This window comes from Coenobita brevimanus, chromosome 24 (genome assembly GCF_032717465.1).
Source record: "Coenobita brevimanus isolate Jiangsu-jjx chromosome 24, ASM3271746v2, whole genome shotgun sequence".
Taxonomy (NCBI): Eukaryota; Metazoa; Arthropoda; class Malacostraca; order Decapoda; family Coenobitidae; genus Coenobita; species Coenobita brevimanus.
Genome location: NC_136977.1, coordinates 5,196,002 through 5,222,046, shown reverse-complemented (window position 1 = coordinate 5,222,046; position 26,045 = coordinate 5,196,002). Strand labels below are relative to the sequence as shown.

General features: G+C 45.4%; 1 protein-coding gene across 1 annotated transcript in view; it reads left to right on the top strand.

Moving 5' to 3' along the window:
• The first annotated feature begins 6,572 nt into the window (after positions 1–6,572).
• LOC145393477 (sin3 histone deacetylase corepressor complex component SDS3) overlaps positions 6,573–26,045 on the top strand; it is a 68,062-nt gene continuing 48,589 nt past the window's right edge. The window contains exons 1-2 of the mRNA XM_080267584.1: positions 6,573–6,838; positions 11,455–11,518. Of these exons, the coding sequence (XP_080123710.1) occupies positions 6,709–6,838; positions 11,455–11,518 (194 nt within the window). The 5' untranslated portion in view covers positions 6,573–6,708. The remainder of the gene's footprint in view (positions 6,839–11,454; positions 11,519–26,045) is intronic.

Below are 26,045 nucleotides of genomic sequence, written 5' to 3'. Positions count from 1 at the left end.
TGCAAGAATCCATCTGGCAACTTCAACTTCTTCAGTAGTATTCTAGCGTGCTTTGTTCTAAAGTTCGCAAGTGACTTTCCCTGCAACAGTTGCAGTTCCCCTGCTGAACGTTTGGGTGGATCATCCTCTTCATCTGTTGGACCCGGTTGCAGCATAGCATTTGCCATCTCTTGCTTGATGCCAGAGGCGACATCATCATCAGACAAGTCTAGAGCAACCAACTCTTCTGACAAGAACCAAAGGTGGCCCATCATCTTGTGCAAGGTGGCAATGGATCTCTTTATGGATTGCACTGTAAGTCTGCAGTGATTTAACTAAGGTTAGGTGAATTGGGGTGCCTTCACAGCACACAGGACGATTATCCAGGTTATGACGTAAATTATGGACAAGAAAACGCATGGATCACGTAGCCCTCGCTGTTGCTTTGCGGTCAGAATGAACTGAGAACGAAACATCCAAACCTTGAATGTGTAGATCACAGTCTAAGTAATCATTAGACTAGTGTAGATGGCCTTAGCCATCCATCAGGCATGATGCATAGCTCCAGGAGCAGCAAATCGTGTTCTACGAAGGGGTGGGACACCAAGGAAAAGCTTGGTAAGCTCAATCAGCTCCCTGTAATAATCTCCTGGTTGTTTGTCCGTATAACAAAAAAAAAAAAAAATAACAATACAAATAGCAAAATACAAATAATTTGTAAGAAGTATTTTTGCAGATGCGTGAAAGAACCTGATAGGTGAAAAACTTCTGATCCAATGAGCCACCTATAAATATTCATATTTCTCAATGAAATTTGATACAGTGGGTTTCTGGCCCAAAAGGAAAAGTTTGGGGGGGTGAGACAAATACTTCTCAAATTTTTATATTTTGGTGTATAGGTAAGGACCATCCCATTGTCCATCTGTTGTCAGTTCTACAAAAATTCAACCTGCCCAGTGCTCACATCCACTTCTGCTATTTTACTATAGTGATATATCGTCTGCTTTCGGGACTAAAGTAAATGTGTAGGATACTCGACGCAGTCAATGTCTAACCTATTTTCGGTACTTCTTTCCTGTTCTGTTTATCGTTATCAAAATAATAAACTACTCGTTTCTGTATCTGAGGTGTACTGATCATGATACCTAAGGTGACCTAAACTGTCACTCAGGTCAGTCCCTATGATGTTGAAGCGAATAACTGTCCACTTATTACGTTTTTTTTTTTTTTAAGTCCAGCCAAGCCAAAACTAAACTTCTAGTGCTAAAGGGGTTAATGAAGGTCAAATGTAACTCTTCCAAATAGAATCCTTGTTATGCTGGGTGTTTTTAAGCCGACTTCTCGTCCTAAGAACACCAGCGACTGAGCGGGGTCCTCTTTCCGGACCGGAAGTACAGCACCCACAAAGGAACAGGACATAAAAACCAGGCAGTATACCTTAACACATCTATTGTCTTAATTTCTACACCATTACAATATAACACAGAGAGGTATTGGATATACAGTAGACAGGGACACAGAGTAAGCCTTTAACACCAAGATTTACAGTTACACTTGAGACACAGTATTCTGCATGTACACTTATGTTGTTAGTTATAATATTGCAATACCTTCATTTCGTCTTTAGGCAGATTTAATATTATATATATTTAGTCCGATGCACTGGGGGTGAACAAGGCCAAGAGTCAGTGGGGTGAATACTACTATAACTAGACAGGGTGCGGATCGCGACACTTGATGTAGTCACTAGTCGCGACGGCACTTAGACTTTTGATTCTTTCGCGCACCCTAGTCTTGGTTCACAATTACCATAAGTTCTCTTATCTGGGACTCAGGCTATTTTCTATTCTGCCGGGTATCGGGCTTTAATAGGTTAGTGGTAACTGTAATGCTGTGTTTTTAAGGCGACTTCTCGTCGTAAAAACACGAGCACTGGAACGGGGTCCTTTTACTAGACCGGATGTAATGCACTAACAAAGGAACAGGGCATAAAAAGAGACAGTACACCGAATCACATCTATTGCTTAAGTTCTACTCATTACAGTGTACATACAACAATATTTGACACATAATAGAACAGAGATACAATATTACACTCGTTTACATAGCCTGATCCAATATACATTAATACATGGCACGGGGCAGTCGTGGATATGTTTTACCGTTACTTAGATGAGATATCACTTCACTGTGGTTGTCAGTTTGGATTAATTATCGTGTCATTGGTGGATAATAATAAATGGGGGAGTCTCACTTTGGTTCACTGTGATCGGGAGGCTGTGGCGGAGATATTACTATAATAGAGGTAGGGTGCGTATGGCGACATCCGACACTGTCACCAAGTCGCGGGGGAACACTTCACTTGCTTTTCGGCTCACTCACGCACCTACCTCTAGTTCCACAGAAAACTCCCCGTTTCCTTCCTATAGAGGGGGACTGAACTGTTTAACGCTTGCACACGAATTTCTATGATACCACTGTTTAATATATCTTTTATTAGACACTGCCACTGTGCATTGGATCACTGTCACTGTATTCGGGGTCACTGTCACTGTCACTGTTTTACCCTTGTTTCTTGGGTGGTTAAGTCACTGGTACTTACTGTCAGGGAGGCTCCCTTGTTTGGGGCCTCGACCTGAGGGGCGGCTCCTTCCTAGGGCCGCGCTGGTGGGGTGCAGGGAGGCCCTGTGGTCTGGGGGCCTCGACCTGATCGGGGGCCCTTGGGGCTAGGGCCGAACAGTCGGAGGATTCGGGCCTGCTTCCGGGGAGTGAGGGAGCCTGGGTCTCCGTCGTCGTGGACTGCGGTAGAAGGCCTGGGCGTCCTGGGACTGCGGGTGCTCAGGGGGAGAGGCGCCGTCAGGGCTGGGCTGCGGCAGCATCTCCTGTAGGGCTCCGACAGGGCTAAGGAACGCTTGGGTGTGGGCGGTAAATCCGCTATCGGGCCTTGCCACCACTCTAACGCCTCCTCTTGGCCAAGAAGCCTGGATGGCGACGAAGGGCTTCCCGAAGGGAAAGAGGCTAAAGGGAGACTCACGCTCTTCGTGGTTCCCTGAGTGTGTTCATAGGGCTGAGTTGGGGCTCTACTTCCCCTAGTGTGGACTTTGGCTGGAGCCGTGAACTTGCCCGGCGTGCGAGGGACACCTATAGGGTGATCGAGGTCGCCCTTTCGCCGAGGCAAGAGGCCGTCGACGTGGTATTCCTCCCGCAGTAGGAGACAAGCCAGAGTGAGGGGCTCAAGAGCCGCACTCTCTCCAATACGGACAGATCCTACCGTCAGGGAATTCTCCACCCTGGTACGTGCCCCAGCCGGAGCCGAGTGTCTGCCTGTACGGGAAACGACTAACGGAGAAACGGGATCACCCGTCTGCTCCGGCGAGAGGCCGGCCCCGAGTCGCCGCTTCCGTAATTGGGTAGCGCTACACGTACGGTAGCAGGGTCTCTCTACCCTGGACCGTATTCTGGCCGTAGCCAAAGTACAACTGGAGAGGGATGCACACAGGCAACTCTCTCTCCTTAGCGTGTTAAGGCCGGAGCCTGGGGTCACCTTCCCCTTTACACACTCTGTCAGGCCGTAGCCTGTGTCTATTTCTCTCTTATGGCCGTAGCCTTGGGCCTCTTCCTGCCCTAGAGGGTGTAACAAGACCGTCAAGACGGTGTTACCTGGGACTGACCTCTTTTCAGTCCCACCCCTGGTCTGACGGTCACTACCCCGCCTGCACAGTAGTTCAGTTTGCCTGAACGCCTGGGGTTGAGGCTCAGGATCGGGATGCCCCGATGACCCTCTTGCCCGAGGTCACTAACCTCACCGGTGTGTCCTCCTGGGGTGGTGGTGGGGTGGCGGCTCAGCGGTGGTGTGGGGGGTGGTGAGGTGGGAGGTCCTGTGGCGGGCACGGCGGGCATTTTAGTAACTTTCACTGGTATTATTCTGGCCCTCACTTTGTCACTATTCACTGTTATTTTCCCGTCTTGATTGTTCGTGATACAAGGGGCGTCACTATTTACCCGTGTGTCTTGGGTACAAATCACTCTGGTGTCCGGGCGTGAGGGGGAGGCCCTAGGGGGAGCCTTCCTGTAGAGGGCAATACACTGCCCGGGTCCTGGTCGTCGGTGGAGTACAGGGAGGCCCTCCTGTCTGGGGGCCTCGACCTGAGAGGAGGCCCTCGTACTGGAGCCTCGTTGGTGGGGTGCAGGGAGGCCCTCCGATCTGGGGGCCTCGACCTGAGAGGTGGCCCTCGGGACTGGGGCCAAACAGCTGTAGGAGGCGGGCCTGTCGCCTCTGGCTCCGTGGGGAGAGAGAGCCTGGGTTGCCCTCACCTGGAGGCTGCTGGTCAGGCCTGGGGGTCCTAAGACTGCGGTCACCTGTAGGGGGAGGCGCCGACAAGGGTGAGCTGCGGCACCGTCTCCGTCGGGTGTCCGGCAGGAGCAGGGATCTCCCAGGGGTAGGCGGTAGGACCTGGATCGGGCCTTGCCACCACTCTGGCAACACCTCCAGGGCAACACTCCCAGATGGTGACAAAGGGCGTCCCACACAGCCGAGAGGGAAGGGGTCGGCCGCGCAAGGGACTTCCTGCGTCGGGAGTGCTTTCAGAGCCAAGAATGAAGGGCGTACAGTGGCCGCTCCTTCCCCGTCACGTACAGTGGCCGTGAACGCAGTTTCGTGACTCCTGGGGCATGCAGCTGAAGGACGTACAGTGGCCGCTCCTTCCCCGTCACGTACAGTGGCCGTGAACGCAGTTTCGTGACTCCTGGGGCACGCAGCTGAAGGACGTACAGTGGCCGCTCCTTCCCTGCACATACAATGGCCGTGCTGGCGGTGCTGCTCCCGCAGGAGGAAAAGGCAGGAGAAGGGTACACGGAGTCCGTGCCCTCTCCAGTATGTACTGAGGCCATAGCCTTGGGTCTGCTTACCCTCGTACGTACTGTGGCCGTAGCCGTGAGCCTACCCGCCCTATGAGAAGCAACTGAAGGGTGTACAGTGGCCGCTCCTTCCCTGTCACGTACAGTGGCCGTCGACGCGGTGTTGCTCCCGTAGGAGGGAAAAGCAGGAGAGGGGTGCACAGAGGCTGCACCCTCTCCAGTACGTACTGAGGCCATAGCCGAGGGTCCCTGGTACGTATTTTGGCCGTAGCCGGGAGCTTATCTACCCTTAGAGAAGCAACTGAAGGGCATACAGTGGGCGCTCCTTCCCCATCACATACAGTGGCCGTCGATGCGGTGTTGCTCTCGTAGGAGAGAAAAGCAGGAGAGGGGTGCACAGAGGCCACGCCATCTCCAGTACACACTGAGGCCACAGCCGAGGGTCTACTTACCCTGGTGTGTACTTCGGCCATAGCCGTAAGCCTGCCTGCCCTCTGGGAAGCAACTGAAGGGCGTACAGTGGCCGCTCCTTCCCCATCACGTACAGTGGCCGTCGACGCGGTGTTGCTTCCATAGGAGAGAACAGCAGGAGAGGGGTGCACAGAGGCCGCGCCCTCTCCGGTACACACTGAGGCCATAGCCGAGGGTCTACTTACCCTGGTGTGTACTTCTGGCCGTAGCCTTGGGCCTCCTGCCCTTGGGGAGGTAACTGAAGGGCGTACAGTGGCCGCCCCTTCCCCGTCACGTACAGTGGCCGTCGACGCGGTGTTACCTGGGACTGAATCTTGTTCAGTCCCACCCCGATTCTGGTGACGGCTGTCCTGCTCGCAGGGTCGTTGTCTCTTCCCGCTTACCTGGTGTTGGGATAGGTGCGGGGAAGAGGGACTCAGGACAGTAGTGTCCCGGTGACCCTCTTGTTCCGGGTTACTAGTCCCTCCGTGGTGTCCTCCTGGGGTTGTGGTGTGGTAGTGGCTCGGTGGTGGGGTGGGTGGTGGCGGGGTGGGCGGTCCGGCGGCGGCGGGTATTTTAATCCTTATACGGCAAGAATGTAAAAATGTGTGAAGACATCCTCGGGCTGCAGTGATTACTGCATTTTGTTAATCCATTCAGCCAGACTTGCTCAGACCAACTCATCGTGGTTTATTTGTGAACTACATGAAATATAAAGTAAGAGAAGATATACAGTTTAAGCAGACTATTTTCATTATCAGTGACTCACCACTGTCGTATGCACGGAGTGACTTTATGCAGGACATCGGTGTGGCTCGGGGCCTCTGTGCGCCTCCCCGTGGCCTCCACTTGGGGTGGGTGTCTCGCCCTCCCAGGGGTCTCCTCCTCGGGTGGGTATTTCAACAATTGTGGGTGGTATCCATACAACCAGATGACGGAGTGGAGTCTACTATATAGTGCTCCACTAGGTGGGAAGACGCAAATGCAGCCACTACCCATGGACCAACCTTCACACTTACCCGCGCCTCGCCGAGGTAGGGCGCTGTCAACCACAAAGGAACATCGTTTCACTGCACGGGACGGCCATGCAAGGGCACTCGTTTGCCTATGGTTGATTGGTCTACTCAGCCAGACAGACAGGTCTGAGGTTTTGGAGCCGAACATTACCAAACCGAACTCCGCCGATCCCGAGACCCGAACGTGCTTTGGAACAGTAAACAAACACTGTAATAGGTGCCGTTGTAAAGGCAATACCTCAACAACATCACATCACATCACATAGGTTCTGAAATTTTTCATTTAATTATAAACGATCTCGAGATCCTTTATTTTCCGACATATGCATAACAGTTTGTATAACAAGACGTTAAACTGCCCAATGTTTTATATGGAAGTGATTGAAGTACCGGTATCCCAATATTAATGTCAGAAATGGCGTCGCCAAGATCACCTGGGTCAGGAGATTTTGCCCATGATGATTACGACTATGATGACGATAATGATGCCGACTTTGAGGATTCCCGTGACTATGAAGACAGAGAAAGTGATGATGGTAAGTGTGAAAACACCGGCTGAACATTACAAGTTGGTTATAGCCTAGGATTACCATAGCCTACTGGAAGTGACGTTTAACATATATACGTACCACACTTTCATAATTTGGGTAAAACTTGCCATAGAAATGAAGTGTTGCTTTCCAGCCTTTTTAGACTTACCAATATAATCCACGGGTTTGCTAGTGTTCGATATAGATCCTATTGCCCACCAACGTTTCCAGCTGCATCGTGTATTTATCATAGCTTTCCTTAAAAATATTTATTGAGGGAGCACTCACTGCATTCTGTGGTAGTCTGATGCAGTGACTGATTACTCGGTAAATTTTTACAAGTTGCCAATACACCCCCCAGGTTGTGCAGTATATTTTTTTGGTAGTTTTTGATGAGATTTGAGTGATTTCGACCTTCATTTTTGTCAGAAATACTTCATTTTGCCTCTTTTTCAATCATGAACTTAGACTGGATGAGGTGAAATGAAGCATTTTTGACATAAAACAGAGTCAAAAATAACTGAAATTGTATCAAAAACCACCAGAAAAATATACTACACAACCTAACTTAACTTAACCAGACAGACCTAACCTAACCTAACCTAACCGACAAAAAACGAAGGTAAAAATCACTCAAATCGCATAAAAACCCACCAGAAAAATATATAACACAATTGGTCAACTGAACCAAAGAGACCTAACCTAACCTAACCAAACACACCTAACCTAGCCTAACCTGACCGTCATAAAACGAAATAAAAAATCACTCAAATTGCACTAAAAAAACTGGCTAACCAAACCAGACAGACCTAAACTAACCTAACCAAACCTAACCTAACGTGCTGCAACGAAATGCTTACCTTAGAGAGACAATGGTCCAGGTTATGCAGTATATTTTTCTGGTGGTTTTTAATGCGATTTGAGTGATTTTTGCCTTCGTTTTCTGTCGAAAATGCTTCATTTCACCTCCTCATCCACTCAGAGTTCATGATTGGAAAAGGGGCAAAATGAAGCATTACCAAAAAAAATGAAGGTCAAAATCACTCAATCTCATCAGAAACTAGCAGAAAAAATACATCGTGTTTTCTCAATAACTCAACAGCTTCCTCTGGTTCTGAGTGGAAACGCTTAATAACATGTAAGCAACGTTGGGTTTGGTTAGTACTGTACTTGGATGGGTGACCGCCTGGGAACACCAGATGCTGTTGGCATAACGTTCTCCCTACGTGTCAAGTGGGGTTGGTGGAGGATTAGTGCCCCTCCCTGTAAAACAATTAACTCTAAGCCTTGGCCACCCTGTTTGGGATACATGGCGTCTGGCAATGAATGAATGAATGAAAAAATAATAAATATTAACCCTGGTGCTCAGATCTTGTCCTTCATCAGAAGGCACAACATGAAGGATTTGAATTTTCCATCCAGAAGGAATCAAAGACCGCACTTCAAATTGATTGGTAGAATACCATCATGTGACATATAGTATGCCTGTGAGTGGGTGAAACAGACCTAGCAGACGCATGCGCAGTCAATGGAAAGGGAAACACACATACGAACACATGCATTTTTTACATGGACTGACCGAGTCAAGATCCAAGGTACCGTATGGTTTTGGGGAATTTTAATTAAATTCATTATCTCTGTAAATATCGATTTCCAAATTGGGTTATGGAGGTTCATTAGCATTCTTAGGTAATATGCTATGCGTTTATGGTGGTAATATCCTTGAACTGCACATTGGCAAATTGTAAAATAATACCGATTACTCTGTGAGCAAATGTGTTTCCAGTTTGTGATTTATTGAATCGCTTTTTCTACACCTCTTGAGTTCCTGTGCACACTAATGTCTGTCCTTTGAAAGAAGTCTGAATGGTTTATGTTTTCATGTTCTTCCGGTATCTTATAGACTTAAGTCATGTCTTCTCGTCTTCTGCAGTCCTCCAGTTTTGGGGCTTTTAGAGTTTTAAGTCGTTGTTCATAGGAAAGGTGTCTGAGATGTGGGATTGTCCTAGTGGCTCTTCGTTGAAGTTTTTCAAGTTTGTTTAAGTTTTCCTCTTAGTTGGGGAGACCATACTTGAATGGCATACTCCAGGTGGGGTCAGATGTATGTCCTGTACATGGTGGTGAAACACTCATTTGTCCAATACTTGAATGTTGTCTTCATAAGTCCAAGGATACTGTTTGCCTTAGGCATGATCCTGTGTGTGTGTACCGGTACCGTACCGTATGTCAAATTTTAAGTTATCGCTAAAAAGTACCCCAAGGTCTTTTTCTGATGTGGACTCCAATATAAAAACCCCTCTGATGTCATAGGTGTGCCATGGATTGTTCCTTCCCATATGCATAACTTTGCATTTAGAAGGACTGAATCTCATTAGCCACTTATCAGACCATTCTACCAAATTGTTTATATCGCTTTGTATTATTTGGTGTTCTTCATGTGTATTGACTTGGTTATATATATTTGTGTTATCTGCAGAGATCTTGCATGTGGAGCTCCGGTCACTATTTTCAGGAGGTCGTTGATGTATAGGATACCAGTACTAAGAACAACAAGGAACCTAGTACTGAGCCTTGTGGGATGCCAGTTGATGCCTTAGTTAAGTCAGACTTGACACCCATTATGGACAGTGTGCTCTTTCTTTGTTAGAAAATCTTCAGTCCACATCAGCACATTTCCCACACTCCACTTTTCTGCTGCTTGTAAATTAGCCTGGGTAAATTTTTATTTTTGCACAACGATTAGTGTACATTTCCAATGCTCTTGTGTTTTGGATGATTTTGACCTACTGTTACTTATCACTTATAAATTAGTGATCCAATTTTGCAGTAGCTTTCCCCACCCCATTTAAGAATTTCATATGCAGTCATAGCCACATAGCCTTGGTAAAAATCATCCAAAAATATTCAAATATTGGGTGCAGAAAGTGAGAATTGTGAACGTTGGTGGTATGGTTAAGGGACTGAATATGGAGGCTGCCGGGGATCAAGCAATGTGGAGAGCCACTGTTAGGTGGCCAAGGCTGACACCTGCAAGCATGTTGGAGTCATTGTAAATGAAATAATAATTTCAGCCTAACTAACTGTAACAAGCAAACCTGGGCATTGTTTGACTGCACTTTCATTGCATAGGCTTACCATTTTAAAATGTGTTGAATTCAAACTTACCCACAAGCGTATGGCAGAAATGAGGCAGATTAGAGTGATGAGGGCTGATGACAGTGTGATACAGCATGCATAATACTGTTGCTTACAAGAAATTAGTGTGGGTAGCAGGAAAATGGTAGCCAGTTTAACCCTTTCAGTCAAGTATTATTTTTTACATATCCAAGCTGCCTCCAGATGCTTTTATTCTACTGACAAATTATGTCTACAGTGTTAGTGAAGGGAAGTAGATGTTACATCTAACTTTTCTGGTTCAGAAATGCTGTACCGGTATATAATTAGGTGTTGTTGTAACTCTATATTTGGCTGGATGTGAACCCGGTGGACCAAAGGAAACCAGCCATGTCAACTGGTCACTCCCACAGACCTTTTGTTAAGGTTATGTTGAAGGATTATACGGTATGTACGGTATTGTAACAGTGTGGTGCAACGTAAGTGTGTTGTGGTACCGCATAGGCCTATAGGGGACTGCATTGCATTTGTGGGAATAATGGGTTATTTGTAAGTTATAAAATAGTAGCTGTTGTCTGGAGATAGCTAGAATAAGAAAAAGTAAAAAGGTATTCAGATCCAAAGGTTGAACTCTTTCACATCAGATGTTACGTACAGTAAATGTGCCACAAAAAAAAAAAAAAAAAATGTCTAGCCATTGGGTGGCACGTATACTTGTTCTGGACTTTTTATATTTGTGCGCCAGTACTAGAGGTCATTGATCGTTCACGTATCAGGAGGTGTGACTACTGAGGTGTTGCCATCACAGGAGCACTATTTTATTCTCTCAGTGTGGTACGAGATGTTTCTGCTGCCGCGCCAGCCTCTGGCCGCTCTAATTGCCACTTGACAGAGCTCCAACATCACAGTTTTTGACAGCTTAAAAGACAGGTAATCATTATTATTATTTTTTTTTACATTATGTTAGACATCATTTTACTCAGAAAAATATGGTCAGTTTTTTGATGTGGAACATTGTATAAAAATTTTTTTCTCTTTATACCGTACATCTCAAATCCCCCATGTGTGGGATATGCAGCCAAAAAAACACTCCTTAGGTGGAAGGGTTAAGGACCTTTATAACAGGTTGGAGCGGCAAAGAATCAGCGCAACACAGCACGGCAGCTCTTGATAGCCATGCAGCATGGACAGTACAGCTACTGGTACTGCTTTCTGCTGCAGTCGACTTTATTGTGCCATGGTAATGAGAGGCTCTCATTGTTGGTTACAATAACCCTGTGTATTGATATCATCTTGATACAAATAAGATATAATTTTACAATGATTGCTGTACTGGAGTTTGGTGTAAAAGTTGGTGTACATGGATGAGGTGAATGATGGATATTACAAGCAGATCTTTAAGGTACCCCTGATATACTTATGTAAGCATCAGGCTTATAACAGGATGTTCAGTGGAAAGCACATCAGCCAAAGCTATTTCTGAGGGTAATTTCTTTGTTTATTTACAGATACTGATATTGGCAGTGAAGGAGAACCAAGAGGCAAGGAGGAGTATGCTGGTATTAAAGAACAGTGAGTGTTACAGTATTAAAATACAGATTATTACCTCCATTACAAAAGTGTAGATTATATTTTCACCCCAGGCTGTCTGTGTACCAGACTTTCCACCATATACAAGAAAATTATAGGATATTCAAGATGAAAATTTGTAGGGAAGGTGCCCTTAACCCAAAGATAAACTACCCGGTAATTAAATTTTGGTCCTATGAAATTCTGATGTGGATGGCAAAGTGTCAGAATACTTGTGTGCTTTCAGTAAGGAGGAGAGTACAGTGTGCTTCAGTTTGACCAAAGAAGTACAGAAATTGGCTCTCATAGATTCTTACATGGTTGACCTGAAACACTTTGTACAGATTGCTCATTGTTATTGAGGCATGCACACTGCAGTGTTGAGTTTTAGATAACAGTTTGTATGTATTACGTATGCTTAGTGCAGTAGAGTAAGATAACGTGTATAAGCATTGTGCCGTGTGTGTGTGTGTGTGTGTGTGTGTGTGTGTGTGTGTGTGTGTATTTACCTAGTTGTGATATACAGGAAATGAGCTATGCTCGTGGGGTCCCATCTCTGTTTCTCAGTAAGTCAGATTTTGCTTTGAACTCGTTCAAGTTTTTATACTGGACGATCTCTTTGTCCAGGCTGTTCCACAGGTCTGTGCATCTATATATAAAACTATATTTCTTGATATCCTTCAAGCAACTTGGCCTTTTCAGTTTCATTCTGTGTCCTCTTGTTACTCTCCCATCCCATAAAAACAGATCTTTTCTGTCAATTTTATCTACTCCCATCAAGGCCCTGAACACTGTAATCATCACCTCTCTCTCTCCTTTCTTCTAAGGAAGGCAGATCCAGCTTTTCCAGCCTCTCTCTGTACAACAGTTCTGCCAGGCTAGGGAGGATCTTGGTTGCTGTTCTTTGTATGCTCTCCATGTTGTTTATATCTTTCTTTTTGTGTTGGGACCACCCTACTGCCACATATTCCACCCTGGGGTGGATCATGGCCACTATCAATTTTTTCATCATCTCACCTATGTAATGAAATGCTACTCTCATGTTAGTCAAGAGATTATACATCTCTCTAACTGTCTTGTTAATGTGATTTTCAGGTGACAAATTATCCTGGACCAGCACTCCCAAATCTTTCTCTTCTCTCACTTTTGTGATTGGTTCATTGCCCATCAAATATTTCAGTGATGGCCTCTTGGTACTTTTACCCATTTCCAATATTTTATATTTTTTTGCATTGAATTTCATTTCCCACATCCAGTTTCAATCATGAATCCTGTCCAGGTCCTCCTGCAGCATTTTACAGTCTTCCTCAACTTCTGCTCTTCTCAAGATCTTTGCATCATCAACAGACTTGCATAACTGTTCATTCCATCTGCCATATCATTTACATAAATTAGGAACATTACTGGTGCTAACACAGAGCCCTGTGGGACTCCACTTGTTACTTCCCCCCATCCAGACATCCTGTCCTTTATTACTGTCCACATTTGTCTGTCTCTCAAGAAGTCACTCATCCACTCCAGAAGGTTTCCCTTCAGTCCTCCTGTGTGCTTCAGTTTCCACATTAATTGCTTGTGAGGTACCTTGTGAGTGGCTTTCTCCAAATCTAAAAACACACAGTCCACCCAACTGTCTCTCTCCTGTATCATGTCAATCACTGTTAAGTAAAAACTCAACAAGTTGGAAACACACAACCTTCCACTTCTGAATCAAAACTGACTTTCAGCCAAAATGTTCATCTCCTCCAGATATTTTATCCATCTGTCTCTCAGGATTCTCTTGCACAATTTTGCAACTATGCTGGTCAGGGACACTGATCTATAATTCAGGGGTTCTATGTTTCCTCCCTTATAAATTGGTACCACATTGGCCCTCTTCCATTCCCGAGGCACTTTCACTTCTTCCAGAGAACTCACAGTTAAACCATGAATCTTCACCAGTTGTTCTCTGCATTCCTTCAGTACCCAGTTAGAGATTCTGTCTGGTCCTTGGGCTATCTCTACATTTTGAGTGTCCAGTAATTTATACACTTCCTGAACATCCACATTTATATCTTTTATCACTACAGTTTTAGTCACTCCCTCCCCCTCCTCTAAATCCCTTTCTTTAGTGAAAACCAGTTGAAAACATTTGTTCATTATTTGAGCTTGCATTGCTGCATCTTTATAGACCTCTCCTTCTACTTTCAGTTTGGTGATTCCTTCCTTTTGTTTCAGTTTGCCATTGACAAATCTGTAAAACAATTTGGGTTCTTCCTTACATTTGTCAGTTATACCTTTTTCAGAGTTCCATTCTTCCTCTCTGTGTATTCTTGCATGTTCATTTCTAGTTCTTCTATATTTTTCCTTTGTTCTGTTATTACTTCTCTTTCCCCAGTTGTTCCATGCCATGCCCTTCCCTTTCTTTTGCTTTCATATACCTTCTGTTAAACCAGTCCTTTTTCCTGTTTTCTTTCCCACTTACTCGTGGAACATATTTTTCCACTCCCAAATTATAGAGGTCTAGAAAGATATCCCACTTCCTCTGCATCTTTTGTTTCTCTGAATTTTCCCCTATCTGCATTTTCAAAAAATTTCCTCAGTCCTGTAAAGATTGCTTTCCCAAAATTGTGTGTGTGTGTGTGTGTGTGTGTGTGTGTGTGTGTGTGTGTATGTGTGTGTGTGTGTGTGTGCATTTACCCAGTTCTATGTACCGGTAACTACAGTAATCCCTCCAATATCCGATGTAATAGAGCCAAAGGCATGTCCGGATAGTGATCCTGTCCGGATATTGGGCCCCAGCCTCCTAGACTTGTACTTATGGACCCCAACTCAGAAAAACACCTATACAACTCCCTCTGGACATGCATTGCACCTATGTAAGACCCAAATCACACCAATAAGGGACATAAAAGACTGAAATAAATGCAAAAGAACCATAAAATGAGATTTTAGAGGTAGGTTTATACAATATTAAACATTCTGGGTACTTACAAGAAGTCCCTGGCTCCTGGCCTGGTAGTTATGGACCCTAACCTAGCCTAACTCAGAAAAACACCTCCCTACTGCACATGCATAGCACCTAAGACACTATTCACACCAATAAGGGACATAAAAGAGTGAAATGAGGTGTTAGAGGTTTATCTATCTATCTATCTATTGCCAGACGCCATAATCCCGTATGGGGTGGCCATTTGACTCTGAGTTATTTGTTTTACAGGGAGGGGCACTAACCCTCCACCAACCCACTTGACACATAGGGAGCATGTATGGTTTGGTTATATGATTACCACCCAGCGTTGTAAATGGTTTCTTGGCTTACAGGAAACCATTTGGCATGTCACTCAACGTAAAGCCACCTGTAACGGAAAGAAAAGCATTAAGTAGTGACAGGAAAGATGGGAGAAATAGGAAGAGAGTAAGTATGGAAAATACAGCACAGTACAATATGAAACATTCTGGGTACTTACAGCAAGTCCCTGGCTATCTCAATGAATAACCCGCCTCCTCTCAGACTCTGACAGTAAGAAGGAGTTCCTGAAGCACTTGCAGTACACTGCTCATGAAGTCTTGCACAGAACTTAGTCATTTGCACTCAGAATTCCATTCTCTTAACACTGCGCACTCTTATCTTACTTGCGCTCCATTGTACCTTAATGAAATAAGTGTTCCACTCTGCACTTAAAGTCTTTCCACTCATAAAACCATTTTCTAAACAAAACACTATCTATCTATCTATCTATTGCCAGACGCCTCAATCCCGTTTGGGGTGGCCACAAACAAATCGCCTCCAAGTCGCCCTGTCCCCCGCCATTTCACTCCCCTGCTCCCAACTCACACCCCCCTCTCTCATATACCTCTCCACCCCATCCCTCCATCTCATCCTCGGTCTCCCCCTCCCTCTTCCCCCCTCCACCTCACTCACATACACTCTCTTCGTCAGTCTTTCACCCTTCATCCTCTCCACATGGCCAAACCACCTCAGTGTGTTCCTCATAACGCTTCCTATCACATACACATCAACACCACAACGCTCCTTTATATATGAAACAAAGCACACTTTAGTTAATTTATATTACATTGACAGTCCATTTGTTTTTTCACTCAGAACTCAAATTCCTTAACACTATGCACTGTTTTTTTTTTCACTGCACAACACTGTAAATTCCCCTGTGGTCTAGTGGAGAAGTTCTTGGCGTCTAATCACTGTCAGAGTCTGAGAGTAACTCATGCAGGTGACCTAGGGGTGCATTCCTGGGTCGTGGTGATGATGTACTCACTGCAGACGACTCTGAAGAGAGGCGCAAACTCACGTCGAGTGGTGACTCCACCGTGCCTGATGTGCTGGGCTGTGGCTCGGAGCATGAGGGCCTGTCTTGGGGAGGCAATGGAGTGGAGCCAGGGCTGGGCACAGGGGGGGTCATGGGCCTGAAAAAGCTGTCAGTGGTTGATTGACGCAAGGAACGATGATTTTGATGATTAATGATGCACTGCCTGAAAGTGCGCACTTCCTCCACAAGTCCCAAGGGCCCAATCTCCCTGTCGCAGTCCGGGTGCTCCAGGTAGTCCAGAACGAACTTTAGATGTTCCTGGAGTGCACTCAGCTTGGGGATGGCTGGAGTAGTGTCACGCTGAGAGGAGTCTGCATCATCGTCGCCGTCCTCGTCAGAATCTTCAAGCTGGATACTGACACCTGCAACTGAAGATGCGTTCTCGATATCAGACAATGTCTGATACCCAGGATCGCCCTCGTCGTCATCCAACCACTCACGGACTTCGTCCACATCAACATCGTCCCCATGCGCACGTAGACGTGCATGGAAGTCATCCACTTCAAAACCTAGGAAATCGTGCTCCACATCCGTTCTGAGAAGCAGATGAGACCAACCATTTTCTAGAGTCTTGACAGGGATTTCCTTCCATGCACTGGCCCAGTCGTAGATGGCAGACTTGATGTTGTAGTGGCGAAGGTTTTCCAAAGTCCGCTGGCCTCGCTTGTCCCGTCCCTCCCTGCGCTTGTCCTCGTCCTCGAGAACAATCATCACCTCGTCCAGGAACTTCCGGCGGTACAGCCTCTTCGTTGCCACGATCACTCCTTGGTCCATTGGTTGGATGAGAGCAGTAGTATTAGGTGGCAGAAACATTCACCTAATGCGCCCATTCTCAGCCACCAATTCCTTGTCGCATGGGTGGGCAGGTGCATTGTTGAGGAGGAGGGCCTTTACCTGGTTGCGTGGGATTCCCAGTTTCTCCGTCTGGTAATGGATGACCTTCTTGATGAAATGGCAGTGGAACCAGTCTTTGAAGATCTGGGCTGTGAACCATGCCTTCAAGGAATGGTACCAGACGACAGGAAGTGCATCCATCACCCCACGAAGACACCGAGGCTGCTTTGCACGGCCAACAATAACGGGCTTGAGCCAGTGCATGCTGTTCACATTGGCACAACACAAAGCAGATATCCATTGCTTGCAGAGCTTGCGGCTAGGTACACGCTTCTCCGTCTCCTCGGCTAGAGTGTTCGTAGGCAAAGAGCGATAGAATAAGCCAGTTTCTTCAACGTTGTGGACTTGACCGAGAGTGAGGTCCTCCCTGTCGATCAAGCCCTTCACCTTGTGCTGAAACTCGTCTACTCCATCCTCGTTGGCATCCAAAGCTTCGCCATGAGACTTAGGGTTTGTAAGGCCATGTCGTAACTTGAACGCGAAGAGCTAACCTTCGGATACCTTGAAATCTAGGGCGTTGTGAAGCCTTGCGAACTTCTCAGCAGCAGCCTTCAGCTCCGTGCCACGCACCATCACACCAGCAGCACGTTGCTGTCGATACCAAATCAGCGTGGAGCAGTTGACTTCTGCATACTTGGGAGTATACATCACCTTCCTCTCCACGTTGTGTTTGCTTTTCAACGAGAACTCAGCCATGTACTGCATGAGTTTGTCACGGGATCTCTTGATATCAAACAAAGTAGATCGGACCAGGTTGAGTTCATGGAGGATGCATGAGGTAGACCATCCCGCATCCAACTTGTCCAATATCTCCCTCTTCTTCTCCAGAGTCAAAACCACTCTCTTCCTCTTCCCAGGCGGCGCGGCCATCATCACACACACGAAGGAGAGGCACGAGAGCAGCAGGAGAGCCTGCAGCAGGTAAGACATCACCACAAAAGCGAGCACGTGGGCAGCCATGACGACGAGCGTGCACACACAACTAGAGACGGGCGGTAAATGGGGAGAATGCAGGGGCACTCTAGCGGACGTTGACGGAACAACGCACCAGAACACTGCTGGCCCGGGCCGCGCGCGCCAATGTCAAATTATGGGCGGGAAAAAGTCGGATTTTTTTCGAATTTTTTGCGGTTTTTGGCCCATCTTGGGAATATTGGATCCTGGGACGAAAATGTCCGGTTATTGGGGATGTCCGGAAAATGGGCATCCGGATATTACAGGGATTACTGTAATTGTATTATATGGGATTTAAGCTAAGTTCATGTTTTCCCGTCTTTCTTCTCCAAATATTTATTATCCAATCTAAATTTAAACACATGGATGCTCTCTGCTCACACCACCTCTCTCTTTAAATTATTCCAGTTGTCTATAGTTCTTTTTGGGAAACTAAATTTCTTTACATCAGTGAGGCATCCATTCTTCTTCAGCTTGAATTCATGTACTCTTGTTCTTCCATCATCTTTCACAAAGCGGTCTTCTTTGTCCACACGTTCTGTTCTTCTTACTCCTCTAAACGTTGCAGTCAAATCTCCCCTCTCTCTTCTATTTCACAGGGTCGGCAATTTCAACATTTCTTATCTCCTCTCAAGCTTGGTGTCAGTTTTATGGCTATCCATTGTATTCTTCTAGTATGCTTTTTCAAGTGTGGTGACCATATCACTGCTGCATATTGCAGTTTCGGTCTTATGGTCACAGTTAACTCTCTCAGCATGTCTTCATCCATATAATTAAATGCCACTCTCATGTTGGTCAGTATCCTGTAACTTCTGCCAGTAATCCTGTTTATACGTTTCTCTGGCGATAGGTTGTCCTGTATAGTAACACCAAGATCCTTTTCTTTTGCCCTCCTTGTCATTTCATTTCCCATCATGTATACATACCATGGTCTCTTATCACTGACTCCCATTTCCAATACATGACATTTGTTAGTTCCTTACTGAATTCCATTTTCCATGTTTGACTCCACTTTTAGCATTTATCTAGATCTTTTTGCAATTCTATACAACAAGTTACTCCTTTAATGTGTTTCATAATTTTTGCATCGTAAGCAAATAAACTCATATACCGGTAAGTGCTCAACCCTTCAGGGATGTCATTTACATATACAGTACAGTCAATCCTCGTAAATCGCGTGTTCATAAATCATGGATTCATAAATCACGGCTAAGTGGCTGTCAGACTGCTGGCACCCTTAAATCACTGTTAAGTCACGAAAATCGCGGACCTAGACACCCAAGTGGGCCTTTTCCGAGTAGAATCGTAAACCGCGGCATTCAAATTGAAAATCGCGACCCAACAACCAATCACCACGTATCCCTGGTGGCAAGTGTGCATACTAATGCCGCCACGTTGTTCTTGTTCTTCCCACCAGTCCGCACACTACAGACCATCGCCGTGGAGTACAAGAGCTACGTGCCTTTTTTTGTGCACCCCCCCCCCTGCCTCCTACCTTCTATGGCCCCTCCCAAACCCCCGATGAAGTGCTGTAAGCAACATGGTGTCAAGAAGCTGCGGCCGTTGTCGTACAGTCAACGTTTGGAGCTCATTCGTCGTGTTGAAAAGGGAGAGAAGTTTTCAAGGCTGACGAAAGAGTTAGGGAAGAAAGAGAAGGGCAGAAGCTGAGCCTGAACCACAGCCTGGCCCTTCACACACTGAGGACGTGGATGATGTAGCATCTGTCATCTCTGAGGCAGACTTTGAGGGCTTCCTGAGGGAGGCAGAGGAGCTGGAGAAGGGAGAACAGCATGAGGGAGCACCCCCACCTCATGCTGAGAGGTTCAAAGTTCTTCCCAACACCACCCCACTCCATTCACTTAAGCAATATCGTCATAGGATTAAGGTGAGATCCCTTAACATTGCTTATTTCTGTTAAATACATGCACTGAATATTCCTAATTTTGTATGCTTGTGTTTGATGGTGCCTAGATAGGTGTAGGTAGGGTGCTGTGGGGGGTGGTTGGCCAAAGTCCAGACCCAAATTCATTTTTCACATAAGAGTTAGTATTTATAAACCACAGAATTTGTAAATCATGGCAGTGGTCCAGGCCCAAATTGCCGCGATTTACGAGGATTGACTGTATATGAAAAACATAATTGGGGCTAGCACCAAACCCTGGGGTGCTCCTCTAGTTACTTTTTGTACTAGGAAAATTTGTCTCTTATTATGGTTCTCAATTGTCTTTCTGTCAAATAATTTACCATCCATTTCAACAATTTTCCATGTAGGCTAGTGTGGCACTCCATCAAAAGCCTTCTTTAAATCAGGTAAATCAGTCTGCCTATCCTTCCCTTTCTTGAACAATATCTATCACTCTATTATAGAAGCTCAACAACTTCGTAACACAAGACGACCCTCCTCTAAATCCATTTGCTTGGATGTTATTACCATATGCTCTTCAAGGAGTTTTATCCATCTTTTTCTTTTGGCATTTTCGTATAATTTGCAGACTGCACTAGCGAGGGAGACAGGTCTGTAGTTAGGCGGGCCTCCCTGTCACCACCTCTATAAATCAGAACTATATTTGCACTTTTCCATTCAGTAGGTAGCTCCCCACTTTCTTTGGAAACCTTTGTAATATCATAGATAGGCCTCAGTAATTGGTCTGCATATTCGTTCAAGATCCAACCAGCTACTTCATGTGGTCCCATTGTCTTTCTCACATCTAAATATTTCATCAGTTGAAGTATTTCATTTCTGTCAACTACTATTGTTCCAGCTTCAGGGGTTGCATCTCTGTTACAGGTTCTAGGAACTCCATTTCTGTTACAAATAGTGACAGCAATTTATCATTCATTATATTACATATTTCCTCTTCTTTTTCATATATTACATCACCATCTCTCGATCACACAATGCTGTTCTGTGTTCTCATTTTATTGTTAACAAACCTGTAGAACAGCTTGGGTTCTTTGTTCCTTTTATTAACAGTATCCTTCTTGTATTTTTGTTCCTCCTCCCTTCTTACTTTTACATATTCACTTCTTACTTCTTTGTACTTTTTCCAAGCTTTTTCAGTATTGTCACGGGGTTTTTATAATATCACGGTAATTTTGATATAAATGGTTAAATATTATTTAAATTGATAATAATATTCAATAATATTGAAGAGCAGAGACAATGATTGTCTTGCTACATCAAGCAACGATTACTTTACGCTGGCTTAGCACGATTCTCTGAGAACGAGAATTTATAAACTTCCTCAACAGTACACAGCAGAGACTAATTACTCACAATTGCTGAATTACTGTACTGTTAGCCTCTGGAGAAAGTTACATCACCCCTGACAATAAATAACTAATACTAATAATAATAACATCAGGTTCTTGCTGATGCATTAACTCCTGGCACAACGGATTTTAAGTTAATACAACAAGACTGGTCTAAGTACCAGTTATGAAAGCAAACATTTATGCAAGCTAGGAGCTGTATGGAAAATAAGCTTAATTATGGAGAAATGAAACAAGAGTTTACTTACATTAAGCTCAAGAAAGGAACTGTTAAATTTATTAATCACAAAAAATAAATTTAACGTTACAATTCAAATCAATTAAATGAGACGCACTCACTCACTCTCACAATAGCTAAATACTTACGCCTAGGGAAAAACACCTTAACTAAGCTCTTAAAACTACAAAATACACAAAAGAAATACCAGTCGATGAATGCTATGTATCACCACTAAGGTGGGAGGACTGGATTAACTGTCTCAGTGGAGCTTAGGTGCTAGCGACCTCTCACACTTCTTGGAGCACAGGACCTTCCTCCGTCACAGCAAACACAAGACTGAATTCAAATAATGCATAGGCAGGACGCACAAGCTACCGGAAGAAGGCGTGGCTAACGGTTGAGGAGAGTAGGGGCGAACAATAAAGAAACAATAGTATCGCTCAGTAGCGCACTTAGTGACGTGCATCAAATCGGTCACCCCTGAAAACGGTGACGAATGATTTGAAAAGTATACCCCGAAATGGAGAGAGAAACGGTTAACTGAGCGATACACAGTGAGTTTTCCACTAATAGTTCGTGGCTTCTCACAAAAAGGAAATGTCGCGAATTGATTCGTGACATTACGCCCCATGAAAATTAAATCTTTCTTCCTTCAGAAGAATGATTTCAATATACATACATATAAACCGAAACTCAGTCTCACAAGATTCACACTGTGGTGTGTGTGCTATCCTGCTACAGGAGAAAATCGCAGTCGCCAGTGAGTGAAAAAACCTCGTATTTACGTTAATAGAAGCAAGCTTGAGGGAAAAACTCCGTGACGACGGTGAAAATCCTGTACTCAGGTCAAACTGAGCGAAAATTCGCTACATTTACACTGACAACTAATTGTTGTGTAGCGTGGTGTATGTAATACACGGTGTAGGTGTGACAGTTGTAGTGTAACTGTACCTACGTGTAAAATGACACAGTAAATAATATGGCGACGACGAAGGCAGAGGAGAAGAGGCAGCAGCGTGCGGCAGATGATCAGCTGGTCCGCACAGCAAAACTGCTACACCCATTGCTGAACCTGCAAAACCAATTAAGGTGGAGCATCAAAAGTGTCAATGAGACAAAATTCTTATTATGTTACAATTACTCTCTCTGGCTAGCAGTCAGTACATGCTATGAAAAGTACACTCGAGGTCGCCATTAATTTTAGCACACGATTATGGTCGGCCAGTTGAGAATCCCTGTGCAAACTCGGGTCTTCCATAGCCTCGAACTGCACACGGGTCCTCAACCTGTGCCTCAACCTACAGTACAGTACTTATATTAATATCGGAGAGCTGAGAAACCTTGTGCAAACTTGGGTCTTCCATAGCCTCAAGTCGCCTCTGCGGAATTCTCACTTCCCCCTTAACCTACAGTACAATACTTATATTAGTACCGGGAAGCTGAGAATCCTTGTGCAAACTTGGGTCTTCCATAGCCTCAAGTCGCCTCTGCGGAGTTCTCTCTCGAACTTCCCCCTTAACCTACAATACTTATATTAGTATTGGGAAGCTGAGAATCCTTGTGCAAACTTGGGTCTTCCATAGCCTCAAGTCGCCTCTCAACTTCCCCCTTAACCTACAGTACTTATATTAGTATCGGGGAGCTGAGAATCCTTGTGCAAACTTGGGTCTTCCATAGCCTCAAGTCGCCTCTCAACTTCCCCCTTAACCTACAGTACTTCTATTAGTACCGGGAAGCTGAGAATCCTTGTGCAAACTTGGGTCTTCCATAGCCTTAAGTCGCCTCTGTGGAGTTCTCTCTCGAACTTCCCCCTTAACCTACAATACAATACTTATATTAGTATCGGGAAGCTGAGAATCCTTGTGCAAACTTGGGTCTTCCATAGCCTCAAGTCGCCTCTCAACTTCCCCCTTAACCTACAGTACACGTGTATGTACAGGCCCTGGACATACTGTGTCCTGTGGGGCCAATGGGCGAGACGTCAGGTCTGCACCCACTTCACCACTACCCTGTCTCTCAACTGACTCAGAGATTACAGGTGTAGTTACAAATGGCACAGGAAGGGCATGTCCCTGATTAGTGGTGATACTTTGGCACACACTGCAAGAACGGACAAAACTATCTATGTCCCGTCCCATCCCTGGCCAGAAAAAGTCAGCTCGGATACGGCCCTGGGTCTTCCTTTTGCCCATGTGACCTCCTGAGACTGAACAATGACCCCATTGTAACACTGCTAGGCGGTACTTGGCGGGAACGACAAACTGCAGTCGAACCTCGCCCTCGGGTGTTCGTGACTCACGGTAGAGCCGTCCTTGTTTGCGAAGGAACTTGGCTCGACCTCCCCGTGAATACTTTATCACTCGACCCTTTTGTTTGTTCCACACGGCAGCAAGTGTCGGGTCAGAATGTTGTTATTGCACAACAAGTTGACTACACATCAGATCTTGCGGCGATTCAATGATCACTGGGGTGACACAATCTGGAGCCTCAGTCATGGCTCGTGTTACCGCAGCAGCCGAAGTCTGAGTAGCGTCATCGGAGCAACTATCCTTGACTCCATTAATATTGCCTACTATACAGTCAAATAGAGGCTCTGGCATGACAACTGCAAGTGTCGTACCAGTATAAAATGGAGATGCCACCTGGATACATGCCTCAGGGAACAATCTCACTGATCCATCAATAAGCTTTGCATGGATCTGTCGACCTGTATACTGCTCAGGCCGAACTAAACTCTGCTTAACAGAGCAACCTGAGGAACCATTGTCTCTCAGGACCTTCACAGGAATGCCTCCCACAAACCCTGGCTGAACAAGGAAGGTACTGTCACCTGTGGGAGGGCCTGTGGAGGAAGCAGCTAGCCACTCATGAGGCTGCTGAATTGATGTGGCAAACATTGTGCCTTGAAGGTTATATTGGGGAGATGGAACATTGGCCATCTGTGGAGGGGGGTTCACTGTCACTGTGGGACTAGTGAACTGTGGGGAAGTACCCACACTGGTAGGGACGTGACCACCAGGCTGCTGCTGAGGAATGAAGGCTGCATTCGCTTCCTGCCTCTTTTGAGCTGGTGGTGGAAAAGTTTGTCTCGACGGTTGGTTGCGTGGCTGATACTGCTGCTGGTTAGGGTACTTGTTGTATCTTTTCCACTCAGGTTTCTGAGTGTTTTGCCCCTGGTCCTTCCACTGCGGTTTTGGACCTTGGCCATTACTCTGAGAATGGCCTTGTTGCTGGGATTCAGTCTGAGACGGCTTCCCAGACTTGGCAGTATCTTTTCTGCTCCAGGTGTTTTGCTTACGAGCTTGATACCCGTATGCAGTAAAGAATGCGTCAGCCTTCTCTGCCATTTGGCTGGCATCTTTCACCTGGCAGATCTTAAGCTGTGCTATGAGCTCAGCAGGCCACGACCTCTCTAGCTGTGTACGCAGCATAAGGTAAATTATCCCCTCACGCGTGGAAGGAGTTTCATCTTTCTCCATCCACTCATTTAAGTAAGCTGTGAGACGATCAAGGAACTGAACAGCTGTCTCCTTGTCTTGGAGACGAGCTCGCATGAACTGAACTTTGGCGTCGTCTACTGTGAGACCATACGCCTTAATGAGTGCAGCTTTCATCATCTCATATGTGAGATTGTCTCCACGAATTCTGTGGAGAATATCGAGGGCAGGGCCCTCAAATAGGCTAAGAAACTGAAGCCGCTTAGCTGCCTCATCCAGTTGATATAAGTCTGCCATGTCCTCAAAACGAGCTATGTACGGCTCGATTCGCTCGCTTTCCTTGTATGAAGGAAGCTTGATGCGTGGGGTCGCCAGGACATGTGCAGGGGAAACGCTCGTGGAGCTTGGACCAACTGCACCAGATGTATCTGAAGCCAAGGAATCTCGCTTGAGCTTCATCATTTCATATTCGTGTTTTTCACGTGCCTCACGTTCGGCACGTTCGTGCTCTCGTTCTTTGTCTCGTCGTTCACGCTCGTATTCGCGCTGTTCTCGCTCTTGTACTAGCTCGTGTTCGCGCTGTTGTCGCTCATATTCGCGCTGTTCTCGCTCATATTCGCGCTGTTCTCGCTCGTATTCGCGTTGTTCTCGCTCACGTTCACGAGCGTCTTTCTCACGTTCTTGCTCGTAATTAAACCATGAGAGAACGTAACTCTGTATTTTCTCTGGGTCAGTGAGACCCATATCTTTGGCTTCCTGTACATAAGCACTGGCTGCCATGGTGCTAATTTATTAAGCAAACGAAACTGAGCACTGACTGCTTCGCAAACGAATGCTAATAATACAAAAGTAAAGAGTACAGACACAAGCTAGTGGTGACCAGTCTTATCCAGTTAACTGGCAAAGAATAAATCAAAAATGTAAATGACTGGGAAGACTCAATAATAAACACAATGGTACGGCGACTTCCCAGAAGCGAATAAAATTGTCTGGCGTTACCAAAAATAAACGAGTTAAGTATTCTATTGATTAATAAAGCAAAATTCACTTGCTAAATTAAGGGTAAACACCAGTAAGCTTGTGCCTATAAACTTTAATGATAAATACCTAAATATGAATGAGTGAGCACTATCTCGTGAATAGCTTTAGAGCTAGGAGTTAATATCCTGGCGAGGTCGCCAATTGTCACGGGGTTTTTATAATATCACGGTAATTTTGATATAAATGGTTAAATATTATTTAAATTGATAATAATATTCAATAATATTGAAGAGCAGAGACAATGATTGTCTTGCTACATCAAGCAACGATTACTTTACGCTGGCTTAGCACGATTCTCTGAGAACGAGAATTTATAAACTTCCTCAACAGTACACAGCAGAGGCTAATTACTCACAATTGCTGAATTACTGTACTGTTAGCCTCTGGAGAAAGTTACATCACCC